The following is a 27,651-nucleotide window of genomic DNA, read 5'->3' as shown; positions in this document are numbered from 1 at the left end:
ATCTAATCCACATAGTTGGCCCTTGATGTGCTTGAGGGGCTGGTTCCAGGACCTGCTGCAGACACCAAACTCCAAAGATGCTCAAGTCCCAAAGTCAGCCCTTTGTATCCGCAGTTCCACATCTAGGGATGCAATCAGCATCAGGTCACGTCATACTATATGTATTTATTGGTGGAAAAAAATCCATATATGAGTGTCCCGCACAGTTCAAACCCCTGTTGTTCAAGAGTCAACTCTATTTACTTGTTTATTTTCTTCTCCTCCCACCGGACTGAAAGTTCCATGAGGACCAAGACTTTGCCTGGCACCTGTTAGGGGCTCAATAAATATCTGTTGGATGAGTGAGACTTCTCCCTTATTTCACACTCACCCATATTGGCCACACCCTCAAGGCAGACCGGTCCCTACCCACCTACCCTCTCACAGACAGAAATTCTAGAACTGAGCTGGAGGGCAGCCCTGGTGCCCTCTAAGGCACATAGCCTGTCCACTAAGAAATGTGGCTCGGTGGACTCTGAATACTCAGGCTGACTATTCATCCTCATCCTATGTAGGGCATGAGGAGGGGGCGGAGGAGGACAAGAAGCCCCCGGGGAAGCTCTTTCTTCCTCTAGAAGAAGCAGAAGCTTGAGAAGAGGGGCAAGGATTCTCTCCTCCCCTGCACTCCATCTAACCAATCGAGGAAATGGAGGAGAAGGCATAGCTAGTGAGTTCTGACTCTCAGCCCTGTGCCCCTTCTATACTCTGCTGTTCTGAACTTGGAAGCAACATTGGAGAAAAGTGTGTAAGACATATGAAGGACTTCTGCTGCCTCAAGCCAGCCAGAGCAACTGGAGATATTCTGCCTTTGATTAGGAGAGAGTCACTCAGTTATCTGTGGGTAAATTAACTGGCTTGCAGGTAAACCATGGAAAAACACATCATAATACAGAAAATAATGGGGCAGGGGGCAGACGTGGAAAAAAAGTCAAATTGATTACCGATCAGTAACAACCTCCTTCTTTCAGAAGATGCCGACTGTGTGGAACACATGCTTACACGGAGGTCCACGTTGTGCCCTTGGCAACATGGAAACCTCCCCTGCAGCAGCAGTCCATTCCGGCAGCACATGGGTGAAGACAGAGCAGTGAGGACTCCAGGAGTGACTCTCTGTGACATGTGTGGACTGAGGTCTGGCACCTTGGCAGAGTGGGGTTGGCATGGGTTGGGGAGGGGCTGCTTACTAAACCAAGCCCCCGAAACTGCTGGGCTTTGTCACCTTGGCCCGGGCAGGCTGCCAGAATGTTTAGAAAGCAAAGAGCTCAGCCTGCTCAGTGACAGACCGTGTTAGTGTAAGCTTTGTTCTCAATTCACACACAAAAAAGATAGCTCAGATAGAAGCAGACAGTGTAACAGACTGCAGAATGAACGGTAAATGTGTTTGTACATATTGGATGTGACTGTAACAGAATCAGCTGACATCAAATGTGTCTTGGGCATGTTTTGGGTTTTAGTGTTAACAGTGACTTGGGGTTCTTTCTGGTCACTTTCCCCCTCCATTATCCCAGGACATTCATTCAGCATAGATGCATGTGCCAGGCACTGGGCTAGAGATGCCACCGTGAGCAAACAGATATGGTACCTGGCCCTGGGGTGCTCACAAGCAAAACCGGATGACAGAGGCGCCTGGCAGAGTGACCACGTGTGACCACCTCTCTGTTGTTTAGTCACTAAGTTGTGTCTGAGTCTTTGTGATGCCTTGGACTCTAGCCCTCCAGGCTCCTCTGTCCATGGGATTTCCCAGGCAAGATTACTGGAGTGGGTTACCATTTCCTTCTCCAGGGACTGCCTCTCTACTCTTGTGCAAAATGAAAGGGAAAGGGAGACTTCACTTAGGAAGTGGAGTGGATGGATGTGAATTGGCAGTTTGGAAAACAGCATGGATCTTATTTTAGCCAAGAAGCTTCTTAATGGAGGAGGTACCCCTGGCTGTAAAGTGGCCATCATGGTGACTGGATACTTGTTGAAGATCAAGGCCCTGAGAATATTGCCTCCATGTCCTCTGACTTCAGACTCCAAGTGTCTGTGGTAGCAATGGGTAAAGAAAGGCAGGGAAGGCCTTTGAGGTGATCAGGTATCTCCTAAACCCCCCTCTTGGGTGGAAGAGGGAACTTGTGACACATCCGAGTCCCAAGGGCCAGAGCTGACTGCAAGTATCACTTGCTTGGGAGTGGCATTCACCGAGTTTCCAGAGATTGGGTGCAAACCACAACTCTGGGTTGGCTTTCTATGCCTGGAAGATCTATAGCATGATAAAAATTAAAATGAAGATTAGATTAAGTCACGTAGAAACTAATTCAGTCAAATTAAGGTCAGTCATTAGGAAATTGCCAGCATCGGAATCCTAGTCTGAAGATCCCTCATCTTTGCCTTGGAGAAGGAGGAACAAGCCGAGAGGCCAGTAGGTAAATGGGATGCTGGCCCCCAAAGAAGCCCCAAGCATAAACTGAGTTTACTCAGTAAGAGGAGAGAGCAACGAAGCCAGGCTGTCCCAGCAAACACTGGGGTCCAAGATGGGTCTTGTCTCTGGAGGGGCTGGACATGGTGGAGAAAGAGAAGTGGGCTGGCAGAAAGGCTGATGCCAAGCTTCTGAAAGATCCGACCAGAACCAGACAGGATGAAGGGGCAATGGACAGTCCACTCCTGAGAAATAGGGGCTGACAAGAGCGGGGTCAGCCCCAGCCAGCCAGCTGAGGAGCAGGCAAGACTCCTTGCTGGATGCCAGAGACACAGCATCTGAAACCCAGACAGAAGGGGATGTGCATGCCTCTCTGTGGGAGTGGGTTGGAGAAGCTCTCATCTGGTCCTGCTGCCAAAATTAGGAAGGCGGACTCTCCTCCAGATGTCTCTACTCTTGGGCATATGGCAAAGGAAAACCCTCTCCTATTAAGGCAAGAACAATCATTCACAGAGTGAATGGGCACTGGGCTGGGCACTGGGGACAGAGCAGGGAATCAAACTGTTATTATCCACATCCTCATGAAACTTGCAGTCTAAAAAGGGAGATAGTGAACAAGCCAACAGCACGTGGATAAGTAAATTAAGTGCTGTGAAAGAAACAAACAGGATTCAGAATGAAGATGAACAGAGTGACTAAAGCTTTAAGAAGGTGATCAGAGAGGGCTCTTGGAGGAGGGTGATATTTAAGCTGAGGCCTGCAGAATAATGAAGACTCACTCTTGCCTCTCTTTAGGGGACACTGGGTCTGAGATGGAGCTTACTTCAGCAGTATGAGCGGGGTAGTGGCGTTTCTGTTTCTATTCAGTCTTGCTCCTTATTGAATTCCCCGTTTATCTTGATTTTATCATCATCTCAGGTTTACTGTAATAATTTGACAAAATTAGTTTGTAGCGAGAAAACATGCTTATGGAAACTTGCGACAGGTATTTTGAGTCCTAAAGACTGAGTGCAGGTGAGACCTTGAAACTGGCTCCACCAGCCACTCGTGACTGACCAGAAAGGCAGCCCCTGTGTCTCGAAGGACATAGTCCCTGTGAGTGCTCTGTACAGATTCAAGCTGGGCCAGAGATACAGGGTCAGCAGGCAGCCCAGTGTCCACAGCTCTCCCATCCACAGGGGCAATGGTTCCACTGCTGTGTGGGTGGCTGAGCTCCTGTTTGGAGAGGGGGGTGGGTCTCCAAATCAGGTTTTGAGAAGAATGCTCCTAGGGGTCCCGACCACAAGAACTTAAGAAGCCCTGAAATAAAGGAGCCTCTTTAGTTTTGTTGAACCCAGAGTTCTCTAAACTCACTTGACTATGGATACCTTTTTGTGCCTAATGTTTCCAGGAATTCATGCCCCATATCATATGTTTGGGGAACTACTGTTCTAGGACAAATAGAAGATTTGAAATTTACTAATGCACTGTAATCTTAAACCTGTGTTACCCCAGGATCTGTTTGGGTTCAAAATATATCTAAATTCATTCATCTATCCATTTAACCACATTCCTGCCTCATCTCTGCAGGAACCCATCCTGGGTCCCAGGAGTACAGAAATGAATCAGGCAGTCCCTATCTTCAAAGGCTCACAGTCCAGTGGGGTTTAGCAGGGTAGTTAGGATGAAGGCTCAGATGTTATAATGCCTGATTCTGAAGCCCAGTTCTGTCCCTTACAAGCTGTGTGACCTGGGGCAAGTTCCTTCACCTCTCTGGTTTAGTCCTCCCATCTGTAAGTTGGCACTAATAACAGTAATATCTGGCCCACAGGGAAGGTTTTAGGATTCAGTGAAACAACAGAAGTAAAGCACTGATTGTGTGCCTGGCACATAGTAAGTATCGAATAAACACGAGCTATTCTCCTTACGTTTGTTGTCCTTCCTGCAGAGTTTAACATAGGTGCCATTTTCTCCAGGAATTGTTCTCCAGAAGCTGTGTCTCCAGGCTGATTAAGGTGCCCCTATTCTCTCCTTCTTTGAGAATATCATAACTTTACCTCCATCAAGAGCATTTTCCTGCTGCATAACTGGGGACAGCGAGGGGCCAAAGCAGAGAGTATAAGAGGATGAATGAAAAGGTAGGGGTGGGGGCTTTATTTTTTTAATTTTTATTTTTTGGCCAGGCTGAGGTCTCTGCTAGATTCACTGGGAGATGGGAAGCCAGGGAGGGTTGCAAGTAAGGGTGTAGACAGCCAGGCCTCCACCCCAAGCCTGGCTCAGCCTGTCATCAAAATGATGTCCCACAGGCAGTCCTTACCCACCGTGAGTAGGGTCCTGTTCTAAGCCCTGTGTTGGCAGCCAGTGGTTTTGCATAGCAAGGAGGGTAACATCATCGCTTTCACTGCCCCATGGCACGCCACTTTTGTTCAGACATGTCCAGTTTACCAGGTAACACACTTCTTTGTTCACCTGGGCATCCACAGTGAAAGGTTTGAGTGATGGTATGGAAACCACTGTGGTTCCTCAGGCCTGCATCCCTGGGGTGGAGGGAGTGGGCACTAAACCCTGGCTGTAGGAGTTTCTTGTCTTGTTACAGCTGCAGCACACACTCAGAGGGGCTTTGCAGAGAACAGCTGGTAAATTCGCTTTGGTGTCTGCCTCCCCCAGCCCTTCCCTGCACCCTGTGTGGGTGGCTGACTCTCCATCAAGACAGTGAGCCTCCAGATGACTCCGAGGCCCTCCCAGCTCCCCAGGGGCAGCTCCCAACCAGCAGGCCTGGCTCTGAGGCTCCCTAACCTCCCTCCCAGCCCATTCTCTTTGAGCAGAAGCAGCAGCCCCATGCCAGCAGCTCCATGGGGGTCCAGGCGAGGCCGGGTGTCTCCACCTCTGCTCTCTTTCCCTCTCACACACAATCCTGCAGGCGGAATTCCAGACAATCTCTTTTTCTTCTTAAATCTGTGAAATCAGGAACCAGAGGGCAAGCTAGGGCTCTGGGTCTCCAATTATCTCTCTCCCCCTGCCTCTCGGGGAGCCTCACACTCTCCCGCTCGGCTCCAAGCAGTCAACAGCCTCTCGGAACCTGTTGAAATCTATTACCGACCTTTGGTCTCATCACCACAAAGGAGCTTTCTGCAGTGCGGAGATGGATTAAACAGAAATGAATTGGCCGACGAAGGCTTTACGACCCTCTTCGGTTCTTGCCTTCCTTTTTCCCCCCTTCTCTCCCTGTATCTCACTTTTATTTTTTTATAGAAAGCCAGCTGGGCAGAGCTGAGATAAGGCAACGTGGCCTGCATAGACTGAGGTCACAGATACCTGAATGAAATTCACTTTGTTCATTTTGCAAACTAGGACACTGGCAGTTCCACGGCACGGGGCCTGTTAGTGCTAAATTCATCGTGTCTGGCAAAAAAGAAAATAAAACAAAATGAAAAGCCCATAAAGTTGAACCGTTAAATATTTAGGGCTCGTGATGAACAGCATGTCATAATATTTGTTGAATTGCATTTGCTGTTCAATGCATCTTTCCCACTTATGGCCCCAGTTTGGGGAGGTAGATGGAGGAAAACTAGAAGAATTGGGTTGCATCAAAAATGAAACGTGGGCTTTAATTTAACCTCAAAAGACAAATCTCTCTGTCTGCACATCCTGAGCTGCACGGCTGTTAGCGCTCTTGAACGGGGGTCTTCGCCTCCCCTGGAGCCTGTCTCTTGGTGTTCACACACAGCTCCTCGTGTAATTAAGCAGATGCTCTTAGACGTTCGACTTAAATTATCAAATGTCAGGACATGACGCTTTATTTGTGTATGTTTTCCTTGCTTAGCAAATCAGGCAGTACCTGGGGAAGGGGAATGTGTTTGCTCAGCTCTAGGAAGGAACCTATTCCTGTCGCTCTGTGTCTGAAATTTTACCCTTAGAGGTTTACTTCTTGGCTTATTAACTCTTTTCAGGCACATTCCCCAGGAGAACCTAGGCAGATTCAGTTTCTTACCTGGTCAGAGGATGGGTTAATTAGATCTTTTCTTGACAGCAAAAAATAAGAGTGTATATGAGAACTTGGGGGAATCTAAGAGGTGATGGGGGGCTGGCTCTGGCCCAGAGACAATGAAAGTGAAAATGTTAGCTGCTCAGTCATGTCCAGCTCTTTCTGACCCTACGGACTGTGGCCCTCTAGGCTCCTCTGTCCCTGGAATTCTCCAGGCCAGACAAAATAGTAGATTCCTTTTCAACAGGCCTGGGAGATCTTGCTGAAGAAGTTGGGGTGGTGACAGGAGAAGGAAGGAAGGGAAAGAGAGGGAGGAAGGGAGGAGCCCTTCCTCTTCAAGCATGTAACTTGTATGTCAATTACCAAATTCCCCGGAAGCACACACCACCCCTCCCTGCCAGCACCATCCCTGCTCTGTGGTACTCACCATCTAGTTGGGAAGTTTGACTGCTCCGGACTTGCCTTTTTGTCAGGAGCCCAAAGGGCCAAGGCCGAGGACAGAGTCAGATCTTCCTCAAATAGAAACGCAGCCTCAGAAATGCTTGGCATTGACCCTAGGAACCACTCTGATCTCAGGGGTCAATCAGAAATGGTCTTAAGTGTCTCTTTCCAATCACTACCCAAATCATTGTGCATGACCTTGGGAGTCAGTGAGGAATGACCTTGAAAATCACTGAGAAGTTGGTTGAGAGCATCAATTTTTAGTGACCTTGGGAACCAGGAAGTAGTGACCTTGAAAATCAGTGAGTAGAGATCTGGTGACTCAGTGAGTGATGACTCCCAGTGGAGGGTGCTCAGAGAGGCCTAGAGGCAGTGGGTCAGACCAGGTGCCCAAATGGGCAAGGCCAGTGGGGGCTGAGATATGGCTGATGCTTAGGGTTCCCTAGCCAGACTCCTACCACATGAGCACTGAAAGCCTCTCTGTCCCCTGCGTTGCCTAGACCCAAGTAGCTCTTTTGCTGAGCTGCCCAGGGCTCTGGAGAAGTCCAGGCACCGGAGCTGAGCCCTCCCTCTCTGTTGCCAGGCTGTTGTTCAGGCTTGACTCGTGGCGGGGGCCATACTGGCTGCACTATGAGCAGAGCCCCAGCCTTTGGGAGGGCCACTCAGCAGGGCCTGGCTGTAGCTGAGCTCCCAATTTCAGCAGACTTGTTTGTTTCCATACAGCATCTGGGGCTTACTGCCACCATCTGGACTTGCTCCCTGTCAAAGTCCACTTTATCTTGCCGGCTGCCAGTGCTGTTATCAACAGCAGCCAGGTAGCCTGCTCCAAACCTGGGGAGGTTGCAGGGAAAGGACTCGGAGCACATGGACTGGCTCCCTGGGGGCAGTGTGTCCAGGTGCCTGGAGGCACTGAGGCAGAGGGTACATGGGTGGGGATGGAAGTGCTTGTGCTGTGTGTGTGGGTGTGTGTGCAAATGTGTTTCTGTGAATAAACATGTGAGTCCAACTTTGTCTCTATGTGTTTGTTCACGTCTGTGTGTGTCTGGGTGTACACATGTATGTGTGTGTGTGGGCAGCTGTGTGATGGTGTAGTGAATGGTAAGAGCTCTAGCTGTGGAGTCAGCCTGTTGGAGACTCAATTTTATCTGAAAAATGGGACCATGATAACACCTCTCATCTAGAGTTGTCAGGAGAGTTGGACTATATAACACCAATTAATCGTTTGGAAATAACACACATGGTAAGCGCTCAGTGTATATGACATGTGGGTTTGTGTGTGCATGTCTGCGTGTGCGCATCTGTTTGTGTATCGACGGTACTTGTGTCTCTGGGTCCCTGTGTGTCTGGGGAGTAAGTCTGCGTGGATGTTTGTATCTGAGTGTCGGCATGCTGTGCCCCATGTGAGCAGGTGTGTGCGCGTGTGCTGGAGGGCCCGGCGCCTGCTAAATATTTGTTTAGCTGGGCCCTAGGGAGCACAGTTGGCAGAGCTGCCAGCACTGCGTGCGGTGTTTCTGACAGCTCGAGCGCGGCCTCCAGAAGTGTGAACTTTCTCAGGGTAAACAGCTAATGATACTGTGATGCTAGTGCTGACCCCCTCTAGGGCCTCCTCGCAGGCTGGGAGTGATTGGGAGGCTCCTGGCTGGCGCCTCCCTCCCACTTCTTCAGCGTGGCACCTACAGCCAGAAGTGTGTGAGAGAGAATGCTGGGGCTCAGTAGCGAGCCCACACCCCTGCTGCTCCCCACCCTACCTACGGCTGGTAACCTAGTGATGGAGGAGGATAGCATCTCCTAGCCAATCTCTCCCTGCCCTCAGCCAGTCAGCACCTTGGAGAGCTCCTGAGCCACGTTGGGGGCGAGTGGGAAGGATACAGCACCAACCCCTGCTGTTAGTCCAGGCACCGTCAAGACTGGGGTTGTGGGACTGCAGCCACTTCAGGTCTCTGGATCAAGGGAAGCCCTGGTGAGGATGTGATTACTTTTAATTTATTCAAAACCTCACTCTTGTCTAAATTGGGTCACAGCCTCTGGGAGCTCCTGAAACCCTGGCAAGAAACCTATTTCGTTGGTGAGAAAAGTGGCCCTTGATCCTCTGCCCTATAGCAGCACCCTCCCTGCCTCTCACTCTGCTGCTATCTCCTGCCTGCGCCTGGCCAGGACAGGGCTTCCTCTTCTACGCAACCGTGTGTGCATTCATATGGGAGCTCTGAGTGTACACGTGTGTATGTGTGCGCAGGCTTGCTTGTGTGCATGGGTCCCTGGAGGCAGATGTGTGCCGGTAGGGGTCAGCCAGTGCATAACAGCAGAGACACGTGGGCACATTTTTGTGCTTGTGTGTCACAACAGGGGTTTTCTATAAGTCGTGCAAGGGCAGGGGATGTCTGGGGCTCAGCTCTTACTAGGTTATCTGCTAAGAGTAAGGACAGGGTAAACACCAGCATTTATCCTAGAAGCCGGTGATGTGGGAGAAGCAAAAACTGGGAGGAGAGTGTTGAGGATTGTTTCATTCTCTTCCCCAATTTACAGATGAGAAAACGGAGGCCCTGCCAGGCAATTGACGTGCGTAAAGTCTGCAGGAGCAGAGCCAGAGCCATTTCGATGATCCTACTTCCTGCACGGTGTCCTCTCCCCACAACCCCAGTGCCACCCCACCTCATGACTGGTGAACCACCTGGCCTTGAACCTCCCCCACAAGACTCCAGAAAATCAGGGTCAAAGACTCCAGAATTCTCAGGTCTCCAGTCAGGCCCAAGGAAGCCCCCTTAGGTCTCTCTTCCCTGCCTTGCCCTGTGCCAAGCAGCTGAGGTCCCTCTAACAGATGGGTCAGGCCCCTACCCCCACCCCCTGCCGCTGCTGCTGAAGAGAGAGAACCTTTCCAGACAGCCCCTGTCTGTGTTTCATTACAAAGACGCAGCCATATTCCATTAATTCCTCATTTGCTATGGGCTGAGCGCTGATACGTACATTTTTACCTGGGGTGGTTTTAATCAGTTAATTTAACCAGAAGCATTAATAATGTATTTCTTTGCCACTCGACTGCCCATCTGTTGAACAACTTACCTGTTGGAGAGCAATGTCACCTCCTGTGACTCGGAGCCCTCAAGCTTCCCAGGAACAAGATGAGATCCTGCATATTTAATGGCTTTGCAGACCAAGGGTGAGAGCTGGGAGTGCCTCTCCCTGCTCGGCATGGGCCCCAGGCTGCAGCTAGCAGCATGGCCTGCTTTACCCCAAGGTCCGGATAAACACCACCTTCCCGCCTTTAATCATGCTTCGTGGATAGATTCAAGATTGCAGGAGAGGTTAAGGAGTGGAGGGTGCTATGTGAGCCAGGAGATACCAGCAGACAGATCCAGCACTCTGAGTGCCTCCTGGCCTCTGCTTGGGCAGGCAGCTGCACCCCTGAGCCTCAGTTTCCTCCTTCACCTCTTGGATCTGTTGGAAGGACTCAGGGAGGAAGTCTGTGTGAAGTCCAGGCTACAGGGCCAGGCACAGAGTGGTCCCCAGATAAGGTTTACTTCCTTGAAGCTGAGTAAGCCCATGGCCCCATAGAGTCAGGACTGATCCCAAGGAAGCTGAAAGCTGGAATTACCTTAGGGGAGGCAGGGGTGATACTCTGTACAAGTAACCACCAGTCTGGGTCTGGGAGGAGGGGCAGCAGCCAGTCAAAGTTCCTTTTAGGATTAGGCCTGGTGGCTCAAACGGTAAGGAATCTGGCTGCAATGCAGGAGACCCAGGTTCAATCTCTGGGTTAGGAAGATCCCCTGGAGAAGGAAATGGCAACCCACTCCAGAATTCTTGCCTGGAGAATCCCATGGACAGAGGAGCCTGGCAGGCTGCAGTCCACAAAGAGTCGGACACGACTGAGGGACTTTCACTTTCATTAACCACTTAGCTGCTGGTAAAGGATGCCAGGGAGGGGGTTGAAACCACTGAGGCTGCAGCGGCACTTTCAGAGGTTTGGGGGTGCTGTGTTGGCTGAGAAGGTCAGGGGATGCCAGCCATAGGACAGAAAGTGTGACCTGGCCTCCCTTAAATCTCGCCTTTCCTGGGCTTCTCAGCTTCATATTCCTTCCATAGAAACCAGGAAGCAGCCAGAGCTCTGGGTGCATCACCCACTTTAGAACCCACCCTTCTGGGCCTGACATGCAGCCAGCTCAGGTCTGTGTCCTGTTCTCCCACAGTCCTGGGGTCACTGGAGGGGGGTGAAGATGCTGTGCTCCCACCTGGTGGCTCAGGACCCCAGTGCACACTCACTGCCTGGCCATCAGCTCTCAGCCACCTTCACCTCTCGGGGTCCTCACAAGCAACATAAAAGCAGAGGAGATGCTTCTCTGTTCAAGAGCTTCCCTGTCCTGAAGGACATTGACCTCACTCCCGGAAGAAAGAGCAGGCAGGTGATGGAGAGGCAGGTGGATTAGGAGGGGACATTGGACCCCAGGTAGCCAGAAGAACTTGTTCCCGGGGGGGCTAGGGATGGGGGGCAAGACCAGTTGGATACCCTCAGGACACAGCAGGGCCAGGTCCTTGGTGAGACTCTCCTTGCCTTGGTCTGTTTTGATTTCATAAATACTGAAACACCACTGACAGTAAGATGCGTAATTTGATGTACTTCCCTAAGAAAGAAAAAAATGCCACCAATTAAACTATGACACAGTGCTTTCTTATCATCTATTGCAAGACTCATCTCCATTTCAGGGATGTTAAAATGCGGAGGAAAAAAAAAAGTGTGATTTTGAATCAGTGAAATATGGTCATAGAAACAACACTCACTGCAGTTTATCAAGTTCTCTGCTGAGGGCTATCCGTGTAGCATCTCTTTCAATCCTCCCAAACCCTGTGAGTCGAGATATTGTTCAGAGAGGTTAAGCAACGTTACAAGGTCACACAGACAATCCTAATAATACTTAGTGTATGACTAAACTCAAATACCAGCACGATCGCTCTGCAAATCTGTAGTTAAGGAGTTTGAGACACCCAGAGCTTGACAAGCTTATCTGAGTGCCTGTAGCCTGTAGGTGGCGGAGGAGTTGGGGCTGGCTGACCTCTCTACCATCCTGTGAGCAGCTAGCAGGGGTGGAACTGGGCCTCAAATCCCACCCCCCTGGAACTCCAGGCTGTGCTCCTAGCCACTGGGCATCACCACCTCTTTTCAAGAGAAAAGGGCACCAAAGAGGACGGGTCTGCATAGGCGTCTACCTGCAGGACTCACCCTCTCTCTGGCCCTCCCAGGCCCCTGCGGGCTACTCCTCACTGTCCACCCCCCTCCTCTGGATGGGCATTTGCTTTCCCTCCTGACTGGCCGGTAGAGGGTGATTCCCACCTCTCTGGCCTCCTTCAGAATCCTAAGAGCCAGTGGAATGAGAGGGAGCAGCAGGCAGGCAGAGATGAGGCAGAAACAGAGAGCGAGAGCCGCCTTCGAAAACTCACAAATTGGTCCCAGAGAGAAATGGAGTCTCTTTTTTGCCCATCAGCTCACTCCCCCAACCATTACCCAGCAAGCAGAGTGAGGGCCTTGGCTGGAGCAAAACCCCGGCATGGGTGTGGGGAATGGCATTTTAGGGCAGTCATGGCTCCCTCTCAGAGGGGCAGGGACACCCTGGGAGCCAGCCTGGGCCCAGCCTCCTCAGAGGAGAATTGGGCAGGAACACACAGCTGGTACCTGGGGAAGACTTGACCCTGCTAACTTCAGGTGGATGGGAGAGGCCAGGACCGGCTTGATGCAGGGAGCAGGGGCAGGTGCTGGAGAGACAGACCCAGAGGGCTGGGGTCCCAAAATCCACCCCAAAGCAGACAGTGGCTTCTGGGGATCAGGCATGAGCAAGAGGTGGGGCTTGGAATTATAGATTCAGGAATCAGAGCCTTATCCCAAGCTACAGGCAGAGAGCTGCGAGGAAGGAGAATCAGAGGAACATTCACTATGTGCCCAGCACTGGGCCAAGAGCTTTAGGTGTATCACTTGCTCTAGCCCATCCAGCAGCACTGGGGAGGTGAAATTTCCATTTCACAGATGCGAAAACTGACATTCAGAGCAGATGAGTAATGGCTAGTCAGTGGCTGAGCCTGGATGTGAACTGTACCAAAGCAGTCTGGCTCCAGACCACTGTGTTCTGGTGCTTCTAGAGAAATGAGGCGTTAGACAAGCAAGCCAGGCCGGACAAGATGAGCTCTCAGAGCTGGACACACAGTCAGTACAGACTAACTAACCTTCAGGGGCTAGTACACCGTGGCTCCTGAATTCCCTCCCAGCCCTGCTCAGCTGTGGTCCTTAGTCCTCAGTTCAGGGTAGGGCTGAGTGTGGGGGAGGTAGGGGTGGGGACATAGGCCTTGCTTCTAAGAACTAGGAGCCAAGCAGGTTTCCACAACTGCAGCCTGCACACTTCTGCTGACAGCCTGGATCAAACTGGCTGTCCAGCTAGGAGGGGTGTTCCATCCTTTCTCCTGCATCACGTGCCTCTCTTCTGAAAATGAGGATGCTCACCAGCCTGGGAGGCGCTCCCACTGTGCTTCCCCACAAGACTCTCCCCTCCCCCACGCTGGCCTCGCTGGCAGCCCCAGTGCCTGCTGAAAGATGCTATGGAGATGCAGTCACAGGGTGTCTGCTGTGAGCCGAGCATAGTGCTGGAGAAAGGAGCAGCAGTTCCTAGAGGCAGCATGTCTTTCTGAGTCAGGGACTGAGAAAACTGATGCCTGGGCGGAGACGGCCTGGCGGGCGGGGCCATGACCACACCTGGCCCCTGCCTGCTTGCTACAGTCACCAGACTCTTTCATGCTTCACTCCTGCTGTTCCTCTGCCCATTCGGTGCTTTTACTATGCTGCTTGATCAGCTTCTACTCACTCTTCGAGGCCTTGCTTAAAGATCACATCCTCTAAGAAGCCTTCTAGGATTTCTCCTGGCCATTTTCATTCCCTAAAGCACTTCATATTAATCACAACAGAATAGCCATCATCCTTATTGTTAATTATTTCTTTGACTCTTTACCCCTTCAATCTGTGAGCAACTCAAGAAGACAACTGCTGCTGCTAAGTCACTTCAGTCGTGTCCGACTCTGTGTGACCCCATAGATGTCAGCCCACCAGGCTGTCCTGCCCCTGGGAGTCTCCAGGCAAGAACACTGGAGTGGGTTGCCATTTCCTTCTCCAATGCATGAAAGTGAAAAAGTGAAAGTGAAGTCGCTCAGTCCTGTCCGACTCTTAGCGACCCCATGGACTGCAGCCTACCAGGCTCCTCCATCCATGGGATTTTCCAGGCAAGAGTACTGGAGTGGGGTGCTATTGCCTTCTCCGAAGGAGACAACTACTCTTATCCAATTTTTTTTTTTTATCCCCCTGCACTGAGAAGGTAGCAATAAATGTTTGTTGCATTGACCTTCCCTTGGGAAAATCATTAAAAAAAAAAAAAAGCCCTCTGTAGATACTTGCTATCATATTACCTGTTAATTCTTCTCATAGCTTTTTATAACAAGAAGGTTAGTACTTAAAAGGCAGGAAGATTATTTGCTTCAGTTCAGTTCAGTTCAGTCACTTAGTCATGTCCGACTCTTTGTGACCCCATGAATCACAGCACACCAGGCCTCCCTGTCCATCACCAACTCCCGGAGTCTACCCAAACCTGTGTCCATCAAGTTGGTGATGCCATCCAGCCATCTCATCCTCTGTCGTCCCCTTCTCCTCTTGTCCCCAATCCTTCCCAGCATTAGGGTCTTTTCAAATGAGTCAACTCTTCACATGAGGTGGCCAAAGTATTGGAGTTTCAGCTTCAACATCAGTCCTTCCAATGAACACCCAAGACTGATCTTCAGGATGGACTGGTTGCATCTCCTTGCAGTCCAAGGGACTCTCAAGAGTCTTCTCCAACACCACAGTTCAAAAGCATCAATTCTTCGGCACTCAGCTTTCTTCACTGTCCAACTCTCACATCCATACATGACCACTGGAAAAACCATAGCCTTGACTAGACAGACCTTTGTTGGCAAAGTAATGTCTCTGCTTTTCAATATGCTATCGAGGTTGGTCATAACTTTCCTTCCAAGGAGTAAGCGTCTTTTAATTTCATGGCTGCAATCACCATCTGCAGTGATTTTGGAGCCCCGCAAAATAAAGTCTGACACTGTTTCCACTGTTTCCCCATCTATTTTCCATGAAGTGATGGGACCACATGCCATGATCTTAGTTTTATGAATGTTGAGCTTTAAGCCAACTTTTTCACTCTCCCCTTTCACTTTCATCAAGAGGCTTTTTAGTTCCTCTTCACTTTCTGCCATAAGGATGGTGTTGTGTGCATATGTGAGGTTATTGATATTTCTCCCAGCAATCTTGATTCCAGCTTGTGTTTCTTCCAGCCCAGTGTTTCTCATGATGTACTCTGCATATAAGTTAAATAAGCAGGGTGACAATATACAGCCTTGACGTACTCCTTGCTTAGATCAACACTATCTCCCCAACTCTAGAAACAATCCTTTAATGGGGTCGCGAAGAGTCAGACACGACTGAGCGACTTCACTTTTACTTTTCACTTTCATGCACTGGAGAAGGAAATGGCAACCCACTCCAGTGTTCTTACCTGGAGAATCCCAGAGATGGCAGAGCCTGGTGGGGTGCCATCTATGGGGTTGCACAGAGTCGGACATGACTGAAGTGACTTAGCAGCAGCAGCAGCAGCAGCAGATGTTCAGTAAACACTTGTTGAATTAATGCATGAATTAGAAAAAGGCTACTCTTAGAGTTAAGACACACAGGGACTGATGTGGGTTGTATTCCCACCTGCTCCCTGGTAGCTCAGCTGGTAAAGAATCTGCCTGCAATATAGGAGACCCCAGTTAGATTCCTGGGTTGGGAAGATCCCCTGGAGAAGGGATAGGTCACCCACTCCAGTATTCTTGGGCTTCCTTGGTGGCTCACATGGTAAAGAATCTGCCTGCAATGTGGGAGACCTGGGTTTTGATCCCTGGGTTGGGAAGATCCCTTTGGAGGAGGGCATGACAACCCACTCCAGTATTCTTGCTGGAGGACCATGGACAGAGGAGCCTGGTGGGCTGCAGTCCATGGGGTCCCAAATAATCGGACACAACTGAGTCACTAAGCATGGCGTGGCACTGTACTGGACACAGGATGATACTTTCCTTACAGGTCCTGCAGTCTAGTTGGGGGACCAGCATGGAAACAGGGACAGGTAAGTGTCAAACCAAAGACTGAGCTGTAGTCAGGACACACCTGGGCACACCTGGGATCCAGATGGGAATGGAGAAGTTACTACCCTAAGTCTCAGTTTCCTCATTCATAGTATAGTGAGAATCTGATATTTAGGGATATTGTAAAGATTAAACAAGATGATGCTCATAAAGCATTTGGCACAGTACCTAATGCCTGAGAAGGCATCAAATACTTTGTCACTGTTAATAAGGAACATAATGTCATGAGCAAATGCATAAAAGTGTGGAAGTTAATGGAGTGGTTGAGAAACTGATGGGGAGACATGCACTTGGATAGACTCAAAGATAAGGCAGAAAGGTCGATGCGAGCCAGATTTATGAAGATGTTGAAAACCAGAAAGAAAACTGGGCCCTGATCCTCTGGGTGGGAGGAAGCCAGGGAGGCTGAAACTGAGCACTGGCATTGCTGAGTTTGTGCTTTGGGCGTCCCTGGGGCTGATGTGTGGAGGGCAGACTGGGAAAAGAGAGGGTGGAGGGAGCAGGAAGGAGCTGGTGCCACAGTGCAGGGCGTGGGCTGGAGGGTGACGATGGAGATGGCAAAGACAGATCCCAGAGTCATCTGGGGGACAAAAAGGTGATGCAAGAGATGGGGCTGGGAGGTGAAAATGATACCAAGGTTTCTAGTCTGGACCACTGAAGGGCATTGGTACCCTTCCCTGAGATGGGAAGGTCAGAGAAAGCATAGTTTGGGGGAGAAGATGCTATGTTTGATTTCGGAAATGTCAGGTTGTAGATATCATTTAGAACTTGAAGGTAGATCTTAAGACAGAGATCCTTAACGAGACAAAAGTCCATTTCTTACCCACAGCCTGGAGGCTGCCAACCTCTCATCAAAGGCCATGTGGAGGTAAGGGTGGTGGAGAAGAGCCCTCTCCTGGACAAGGAGGACAAGCAGCCCACTCAGGCATGAATGGGCCCATGCTAGAAGGGGGCATTGACTTGGTCTGTTTTTGTGGAAAATAAGCTTTCATCTGTCTTATTCTCATGGCCTAATTCCCTCTGCTTGTAAATACTCGAATATTTTTGTTTTTGTTGTTGTTATATTATCATCTTTAAGGCAATGGAAGAATTAGTTGGAAAGATTGAACCCAGACATAGAATGAGAACCCCACACCATAAATCTAGCAGTGCTAATTTGTGAATAACCTACAGACTTAAGGACTCTCTGGATGCTGGTGTTAATTACCAGGTGAGATCCTTTCCCAGTTGAGGCTTAGGAAGGACATTCTTTCTTGGTTCTGGGCTAAATGCTCATTACCAGTATGCTATTTACAATCTTAGTATGTATTCTTTGAAAAATCAGAGCAGAGCATGATTCCTGGATCTGCAGAAATGTGCAGTTTTGGACAAATTACGAACTTCTCTGAGCCTCCATTTCCTCCTCTGAAAAAATTAGAATAATAGTAGAATCCCCTCATTGAGTTGTTACGAGGATTAAATGAGTTAATGAGTGGAGAAGGCTTAGAACATAGACTCAGTAGGTATTAGTGATTCTTGTTACCGTTATTATGACCCCTGCGCTGCTTTTGGTTCCCCTGCTAATTCACACCAGATGGTGATGCAGAAAACTCTGTCTTTGTGTTTGTTCAAAGTGCAGGGTTTACAGGAGGATGTCTTTAAGTCTGTATTTTGTCTTCCAGTTTTATTGAGACATAATCGATATATAACACTTGTATACAGGTTTAAGGTGTACAACGTAGTGATCTGACTTATGGTACATATGGCAAGAATTGATTACCACAATAAGTTTCGCAAACATCCGTAATCTCATATACATGTAAAAGAAATGAAAAAGTATTTTCTTGTGATGGGAACTCACAATTTACTGTCTCAACAACTTTCATAGATAAAACTTTCTGCAGTGTTAATTATATGTCATGTTGTATGTTACATCACTAGTACTTATTTATTTTATAACTGAAAGTTTGTACCTTTTGACCACCTTCATCCAATTCTGCCTTCCCCAAACCCCTTGCTCAGGTAACCACATATCTGATCTATTCTTTCTTTAAAAAAAAAAAAAAAAACTGAAGTATAGTTGGTTTACAATATTTTATTAGTTTCAGGTGTATAGTAAAGTGATCCAGCTATTTTTTTCAGATTATTTTCCATGATAGGTTATTACAAGATACTGAATATTGTACCCTGTGCTATACAGCAAATCCTTGTTGCTTATTTATTTTATGTATAGTGGTTTGTCTCTGTTAATACTATACTGTTATTTATCCTTCCCCTCCTCCCTTTCCCCTTTGGTAACCATAAGTTTGTTTTCTGTCTGTGAGTCTATTTCTGTTTTGTATTATATATCATTTTGTATTATATATCAATAATTCATTTGTATTATTTTTTAGATTCCACATAAAGTGATATCATATGATATTTCTCTTTCTCTGACTTAACAACACTTAGTATGATTTTCTCTCTGTTTTCTTTATGCAATCTATCCATATTGCTACAAATGGCAATGTTTTATTCTTTTTATGGCCGAGTAATTTTCCATCATGTATATCTACCTCATCTTAAACTAATTATCTGTTGATGGACACTTGGGTCGCTTTCATATCTTGGCTATTATAAATTATGCTGCTATGAACATTGAGGTATATATATCTTTTTGAATTAGAGGTTTTTAATCTTTTCAGGGTATATGCCCAGGAATGGGATTGCTGGATTACATCTTGGCTCTAGTTTTTGTTTTTTAAAAGAACATGAACACTATTTTTCATAGTTTCTCCACCAATCTACATTCCCACCAACAGTGTAGGAGGGTTCCCTTTTCTCCAGCATTTATTATTTGTAGATTTTTTTTTGATGGTAGCCATTCTGACTAATGTGAGGTAATACTTCATTGTGGTTTTAACGTGCATTTCTCTAATAATTAGCAGAGTTGAGCATGTTTTCATGTGTCCATTGATCATCTGTATGTCTGCTTTTGAGAAATGTCTATTTAGGTCTTCTTCCCATTTTTTTATTTTAACATTGAGTTTTATGAGGTGCTAGTATATTTTGGTAGAGAAGGCAATGGCACCCCACTCCAGTACTGTTGCCTGTAAAATCCCATGGACGGAGGAGCCTGATAGGCTGCAGTCCATGGGGTCGCTAAGAGTCGGACACGACCGAGCGACTTCCCTTTCACTTTTCACTTTCATGCATTGGAGAAGGATGGCAACCCACTCCAGTGTTTTTGCCTGGAGAATCACAGGGATGGGGGAGCCTGGTGGGCTGCCATCTATGGGATTGCACAGAGTCGGACACGACTGAAGCGACTTAGCAGCAGTATATTTTGGATATTAATCCCTTGTTGGTAGAATCATTTGCAAATATTTTCTCCCATTCCATAGGTTGTCTTTTCATTCTAATGATTTCCTTTGCTTTGAAAAAGCTTTTAAGTTTGATTAGGTCCCATTTGTTTATTTTTGCTTTTTCTTTGCCTTGGGAAACTGATCTAAAAAAATGCTATGATTTCTGTCAGAGAATTTTTTTCCTGTGTTCTCTTTTAGGATTTTTATGCTGTTGTGTCTTATATTTCAAGTCATTTTCAGTTTATTTTTGTATGTGGTGTGAGGGGGTGTTCTAATTGCATTGGTTTACAAGTAGCTGTCCAGATTTTCCAACACTACTTGTTGAAGAGATTGCCTTTTCTTCATCGAATATTCTTTGCCTCTTTTGTTGTAGATTAATTGACCATAGGTGTGTGGATTTATTTATGGCCTCTTTATTCTGTCCCATTGACCCATATGTTTATTTCTGAGCCAACACCATGCTGTTTTGATTATTGTAACTTTGTAGTATTGTCTAAGATCTAGGAGGATTATGCCTCCAGCTTTGTTCTTTTTAGGATTGCTTTGTCAATTCTGGGTCTTTTGTGGTTCTATATAAATTCTAGTATTATTTGAAAAATTTCAAGAATATCTTGATAAGGATCACATTAAATATGAAGATTACTTTGAGTAGTTTGACCAGTTTAACAGTATTAATTCTTCTAATCCAAGAGCATGGAATATCTTTCCATTCCTTTGAATCAGCTTTGGTTTCCTTTACCAGTGTTTCATAGATGTCAGTGTATAGGTCTTTAACTTCTTTGGTTAAATTTATCCCTAGGTATCTTTTTTTGGACGTGATTTTGAATGGCTCTTTTTTTTAATCTTTATCTTTCTGATATTTCATTATTAGTGTAAAAAAATGCAACAAATTTCAATATGTTAATCTTGTATCCTGCTGCCTTGCTGAATTCATTTATTAATTCTAGTAGCTTTTGTGTGGAGCCTTAGGGTTCTCTACATAAAGTGTCAATGTCATCTGCAACTGATCTCTTTCTCTATGAGCTTATTTTTGAAATATAATTGACCTACAAGATGGTGTTAGTACCTGATGCATAAAATAGTGATTCAACATTTCTATATGTTACAAAATTATCACCATGATAAGTCTAGTTAACATCCATCACCATATAGGGATATTACAGAATTATTGACTGTTATTTCCCATGCGGTACCTTTCAGCCCCGTGACTCATTTGTTTTGTAGCTTGAAGTTTGTACCTCTTAATTTCCTTCACCTATTTCATTCATTTCTCAATCCCTCTCTCTGTCTGGCAACCACCTGTTTGCTGTCTATGACTATTTTGTTCTGTTTGTTGATTTGATTTGTTTTTTAGAGTCCACATATAAGTGAAATCACCTGGTATTTGTTTTTCTCTGACTTACTTTGCTTAGTATAATACCTTCTAGGTCCATCCACGTTGTCACAAAGGTCAAGACTTCATTCTTTTTATGGCTGAGTAATATTCTATTATAAACACACACCACAACATTTTTACACACTCAACTATCAGTGGGCACTTAGGTTGCTTCCATATATTGGCTATTGTGAATAATGCTGCACTGAATATTGGGGTGCACATATGCTTTTGAATTGGTGTTTTTATTTTCTTTGTAAAAATACTCACAAGTGGAATTGCTGGACAATATGGTAGTTCTATTTTTAATTTTCTGAGAAAAGTCCACACTGTTTTCCACAGTAGCTGCACCAGTTTACATTCTCACCCTCCATGCACAAGCGTTCCCTTTTCTTCACATTCCTGGTAACACTTATTTGTTGCCTTTTTGATAACAGCCTTTGTGACAAGTGTGAAATGACAGCTCATTCAAGTCCTGATTTGCATTTCCCTGATGGTGAGTGATATTGGCTTTCTTCTCATGTACCTGTTGGTCCATTTTTCAATTGAGTTGTTTGTTTTTGTGATGTTGAGTTGTATGAGTTCTTTGTATATTTTGGATATTAAGCCTGTGAATATTTTCTCCTGTTCAGTAGGCTACCTTTTCATTTTGTTGATTGTTTCCTACACTGTGCAAAATCTTTTTGGTTTGGTGTAATACTATTTGTTTACTTTTGCATTTGTTTCCTTTGCCTGAGGACACATATCCAGAAAAATGCTCCTAAGACCAATGTTAAAGAATGTACCGCCTGTTTTCTTCTAAGAGTTTTATGGTTTCAGGTCTTATATTCAAGTCTTTAATCCATTTTGAGTTTGTTTTTGTATATGGTCTGAGAACGCAGTCCAGTTTGATTCTTCTGCAAGTGGCTGTCTAGTTTTTCCAGCACCACTTATTGAAGAGGCTGTCTCTTCCTCCATTGCATATTCTTGCCTCCTTTTTTGTAGATTAATTGACCATATAATTGTTGGCTTATTTCTGGGCTCTCTATTCTACTCCATTGAGCTATATGTTTTTTGTGTCAGTGACATACTGTTTTGATTACTGTAACTTTGTAGTATAGTTTGAAACCAGAGCGTGTGATACCTCAAGCTTTGTTATTCTTTCTCAAGGTTGTTTGGCTATTTGGTCTTCTGTGTTTCCATACAAATCTTTGAATTATTTTTTATAGTTCTGTGAAAAAAATACCATTTGTATTTTGATAGGAATTGCATTTGCTTTGGTTAGTATGGTTATTTTAATAATATTGACTCTTCCATTCCATGAGAATGATATATCTTTCCATCTGTTTGTGCCATCTTCAATTTTTTTTATCAACGTCTTCTAATTTTCTGAATACAGGCCTTTTGCCTCCTTAGTTAGATTTATCCCAAGGTATTTTGTTCTTTTTGATGTGATTGTAAGTGAGACTATTTTCTTAATTTCTCTTTTTGATACTTTGTTGTTAGTGTTTAGAAATGCAATATATTTCTGTATATTAATTGTATATTCTGCAACTTAACTGAATTCATTTATTAGTTCTAATAGTTTTTTAGTATCATCTTTATGATTTTCTATATATAGTATCATGTCATCTGCAAACAGCAACAGTTCCACTTCTTCCTTTCTAATATGAATTCCTTTTTTTTCTTTTTCTTGTCTGATTGCTGTGACTAAGACTTTCAATACTAAATTGAATAGAAGTGGTGAGGGTGGTCAGCCTTGTCTTCTTCCTGATCTTAGGGGAAATGCTTTCAGCTTTTCATTTGAGTATGTTGTCTGTTCATTTGTCAGATATGGCCTTTATTGTGCTGAGGTATGTTCCCTCTATACTCCCTTTGTTGAGAGGGTTTTTTTCCTTCTTTTTTATCATAAGAGGATGTTGAATTGTGTCAAACGCTTTTTCCACATTGATTGAGATGATCATGATTTTATTCTTCAGTTTGTTAATGTGGTGTAGCACATTGACTGATTTGTGGATATTGGACCATTCTTGCATTCCTGGAATAAATCCTACTTGATCATGGTATATGAACCTTTTACTATATGTTGAATTTGCTTTGCTCACGTTTTGTAGAAGATTTTTGCATCCATGTTTATCAGTGAGATTAGCCAGTAATTCACCCCTTTTTGTGGTATCTTTTCCTGGTTTTGGTATCAGGCGGTGCTGGTACTGTAGAATAACTTTAGGAGCATGCCTTCCTCTTCAGTCTTTTGGAATCATTTGAGAAGGATTGGTGTTAGCACTTCTTTAAGTGTTTGGCAGAATTAACCTGTGGAGTTGTCTGGTCCTGGACTTCTGTTTTTTGGGAGTTTTAAAATTACTTGTTCAGTATCATTACTGATATCTGGTCTAGTTCTATTTTTTATTTCTTCCTGATTCAGTCTTGGGAGATTGTACATTTTCAGGAATTTACCCATTTCTTCTAGGTTATCTATTTTATTGGCATATAATTGTTCATGGTAATCTCATATGATTATATTTCTCTTTTAACTTCTCTTTCTGATTTTATTCATTTGGGCATTCTCTCTTTTTTCCTTGATGAGTTTGGCTAAAGTTTTATCAATTGTATTTATCTTTTCAAAGAACCATCTCTTATTTTCATTGGTCTTTCTCTATTGTTTTTTAGTCTCTATTTCAACAACAACAACATGATTAAAGACAGAGACTAAATAACAATAGGAATATAGATAGCCTTACCAATACAAAGGACATGAATCTCAGCAAGCTCCAGGAGATAGTGAAGGACAGGGGAGGCTGGCATGCGGCAGTCCATGGGGTTGCAAAGAATGTGACACAACTTAGCAACTGAACAACAACATGATCATTATTATTTCTTTTATTAACTTTGGTGTTAGTTTGTTCTTTTTATATTTCCTTTAGGTGTAAGCTTAAATTGTTTATTAAACCTGAGTTTTAAAATAAATTTTAAAGTATTTCACCATGGCTGTTGACAGTCTATGCAGATTTTAGGATTGCAACTTTGTGTATGATGTGAAATAGAGGCCTAGTTCTGTACTTTTGCATGTGGCTGTCTAGTATTTCCAAGACCATTTATTGAAGAGACTATCTTTTCTCAACTGTATGTTCTTTGCTTCTTTGTCATAAATTAATTGTCCATATATGTGTGGGTTTATTTCTAAGATTTCAGTTCTGTTCCATGATCTATGTGTCTTTCTGGCCACTACTGTGCTATTTTGATTACTATACCTTTGTAATACAATCTGAAGTCAGGGAATGTGATACCTTCAGCTTTGGTTTTTTTCTCAGAATTGTTCTAGGTAATTGGCCTTTTGCAGTTCCATATAAATTTTAGAAATTTTGTTCTATTTTTTGTGAAAAATGTCACTGAGATTTTGATAGGGTTTACATTGAGACTATGTTTTGCTCTAGGTAATATGGGCATTTTAATTACCAATGGTAATTCTTTCAGCTCATGAGCATGAAATATCTTTCCATTTCTTGGTGTTTCTTTACTTTCATTCAAAAATGGCTTATATTTTTCAGTGTACAGGTCTTACCCTCCTGGTTAAATTTATTCCTAGATATTTTAGTTTTTGCAGTTGCAATCATAAATGGGATTGTTTTCCTAACTTCTCTTTCTGCTAGTAAATCAAAATGGATCAGGGTTGAATATAAGACCTGAAACCATAAAACTCCTAGAAAAAAAAGTGGTGGTTTGCCCTTTAACATCACTCTTATCAATCTTTCTGGATACCTTTCCTTAGGCAAGGGAAACCAAAACAAAAACAAACACAAAGAGCTATATCAAACTAAAAATTTCTGCACAGCAAAAGAAATCGACAAAACAAAACGATGTCTACCAAATGGGAAAAGATATTTGCAAATCATAGATCCAATAAGAGATTAATAGCCAAAATATATAAAGAACTCAATGATTAAAAAAAAAAAAAACCCAAACAACCTGATTGAAAAAATTGGCAGATTTGTGCATGAAAAGATGTTCAGCATCACTAATCATCATGGAAATGCAAATCAAAACAATTAGATGTCACCATGTGCCTGTTAGGATGGCTGTGGATGAAAAAGTCAAGAAAAAAACACTGGAGAGGATGTGAAGAAAGGGAATCCTCATGCATTATCGGTGGGAATGTAAATAGGTGGAGCCACTATGGAAAACAGTATGGAGGTTCCTCAAATTATTAAGAATACAATTACTGGGGCTTCCTTAGAAGTCCAGTGGTTAAGATTCCATGTTTCCACTATAGTGGGTAAGGGTTTGATCCTTGGTTGGGGAACTAAGATCCTGCATGCCATACATCGTGTCCACAAAAGTGATTTTTAATTAAAAAAAATAGAACTGCCATATGGTCCATCATTTCCACTTCTGGGTATTTAACTGAAGAATAAAAAACCACTAATTTGGAAAGATATGAGTGTTCAGTCACTCAGTTGTGTCCGACTCTTTGCAACCCCATGGACTGTGTGTACCCACCAGGCTCCTCTGTCCATGGAATTTTCCAGGCAAGAGTGCTGGAGTGGGTTATCATTTCCTACTTACTCCAGAGGATCTTCCCAACCTAGGGATCAAACCCACAACTCTTGCATCTCCTGCATTGGCAGGTGGATTCTTTACCACTTACCATCTGAGAAGCCCATGGAGAGATCTATGTATTTCTATATTTGCCACAGCATTCATTACAATAGCCAAGATGTGGAAACAACCTAAGTGCCCCTCAGCTGGCGAGTGGATAAAGAAGGTATGGTATATGTGATTGACCCTTGAACAAAGAGGAGACTAGGGACACAGTTGAAAATCCAAATATAACTTATAATCTACCCTCCATATAGATGGGTCCTCTGTATCTTCAGTTCCATGTCCGCTGATTCAACAGACTTCAGATGCTGTATGTATGAGATGTACTATTGAAAACAATCTGCAAAAGAAAAAAGAAAACAATCTGCATGTCAGTGAACTCACACAGTCCAAACTCATGTTGTTCAAGGGTCAACAGTGTATAGAATGGAATACGACTCAGCCATGATAAAGATGAAGTCTTGCCATTTGTAACAACACTGAGGGTAAAAAGTAAGTGAGGTGAGACAGAGAAAGACACACACTGTATGGTTTCACTCGAGTGTAGGATAAAATAAAATGCATAAGCCAAGTCAAACAAGAACAAGTACACAGATAACAGAGTAGCAGTGACTAAGGAGAAGGAGGGCTGGGGGGAGGACAAAGTGGGTAAGGAAGGCCAGCTGTGTGGTTATGAATGGAACTAAGTTTTTAGTGGTGAGCACGCTGTAGCCTCCCAGTTTGCTCAGTGGTCACGAATCTGCCTGCCAATGCAGGAGACACAGGAGATGCAGGTTCGACCCCTGGGTTGGGAAGATCCCCTGGAGCAGGAAATGGCAACCCACTTCAGTATTCTTGCCTGGAAAATCTCATGGACAAAAGGAGCCTGGGGGGTTACAGTCCACGGGGTCACAGAATCAGACATGACTGAGCATGCATGTGCACACACATGAAATTTATATAAAGTTATAAACCAATAAAATGAAAGAGATTGCAATTTTTCTCTAGTCCTGGGAATGCACCTGCTGTCCTGCCTGTTACAAACTGCCTTGGGCTTTTCTGAATGGCTGTGGCTAGAAGGGATTATGAGTCTTTCTGGCTTTTGGCAAGAAGTGTTCAGCTTTCCGATCTCAATGCTTGCTATAAGGAATCTCCCCCCACCACTTAAAAGCCCCAGATTATGTTCTTACTTTTCGTGCTGTCCCCTTCTATCATTTATTGTTCAGTCACTCAGTCATGTCCGACTCTTTGCAACCCCATGGACTGCAGCACACCAGGCTTCCCTGTCCTTCACCACCTCCCAGAACTTGCTCAAACTCATGTCCATTGAGTTGGTGCTGCCATCCAACCATCTCGTCCTCTGTCGTCCCCTTCTTCTCTTGCCCTCAATTTTTCCCAGCATCAAGGTCTTTTCCAGTGGGTCAGTTCTTCCCATCAGGTGACCAAAGTATTGGAGTTTCAGCTTCAGCATCAGTCCTTCCAATGAATATTCAGGACTGATTTCTTTTAGGATTGACTGGTTTGATCTCCCTGCAGTCCAAGCGACTCCCAAGAGTCTTCTCCAACATCACAGTTCAAAAGCACCAATTCTTTGGTGCGTAAAGAAAGCTCAGTGTTCTTTATGGTCCAATTCTCACATCCACACATGGACTAGTAGAAAAACCAAAGCTTTGACTATACAGACCTCTGTCTGCAAAGTAATATCTCTGCTTTTTAATATGCTGTCTAGGTTTGTAATATCTTTTCTTCCAAGGAGCAAGCATCTTTTAATTTCATGGCTGTACTCACCATCTGCATTGATTTTGGAGCCTGGAAGTAAAGTCTCTCACTATTTCCATTATTTCCCCATCTATTTGCCATGAAGTAATAAACTCCAGGAGTTGGTGATGGACAGGGAGGCCTGGCGTGCTGCAATTCATGGGGTCGCAAAGAGTCGGACACGACTGAGCAACTGAACTGAACTGAACCGAATGAGACAGGATGCCATGATCTTCGCTTTTTGAATGTTGAGTTTTAAGCCAACTTTTTCACTCTTCTCTTTCATCTTCATCAAGAGGCTTTTTAGTTCCTCTTCACTTTCTGCCATAAGGGTGGTGTCATCTGCATATCTGAGGTTATTGATATTTCTCCTAGCATTCTTGATTCCAGCTTATGCTTCATCCTACCTGGCATTTCACATGATGTACTCTGCATAAAAGTTAAATAAGCAGCCTTGACATACTTGACAATATACGGTATTGACGATATACGGCCTTGACATACTCCCTTCCCAACTTGGAATCAGTCCATCATTCCATGTTCAGTTCCAACTGTTGCTTCTTGACCTGCACCCGTTTTTCTCAGGTGTAGGTAAGATGGTCTGGCATTC

The 27,651-nt window shown here is 45.0% G+C and overlaps 1 protein-coding gene across 2 annotated transcripts in view; it reads left to right on the top strand.

Annotated features, from left to right (window-relative positions):
* The window catches only part of GRIK3 (glutamate ionotropic receptor kainate type subunit 3), a 248,779-nt gene that overhangs the window by 109,435 nt on the left and 111,693 nt on the right, over positions 1-27,651 (top strand). Inside the window, exon 1 of one of the 2 annotated variants that reach the window (XM_086394211.1) lies at positions 15,827-16,012. The exons of the other annotated variant lie outside the window; for it this stretch is intronic. Coding sequence (XP_086250337.1) covers positions 15,925-16,012 — 88 coding nt within the window. The 5' untranslated portion in view covers positions 15,827-15,924. Of the gene's footprint in view, positions 1-15,826; positions 16,013-27,651 lie in introns of those variants that run through there. 2 annotated transcript variants of the gene reach the window in all.

This window comes from Bos grunniens, chromosome 3 (assembly GCF_055505025.1).
Source record: "Bos grunniens cultivar Pamir isolate PY7600 chromosome 3, Bosgru_T2T1.0, whole genome shotgun sequence".
Lineage (NCBI taxonomy): Eukaryota > Metazoa > Chordata > Mammalia > Artiodactyla > Bovidae > Bos > Bos grunniens.
Note: the sequence above shows the minus strand (reverse complement) of the source record. Positions and strands in the feature narration are given on the sequence as shown.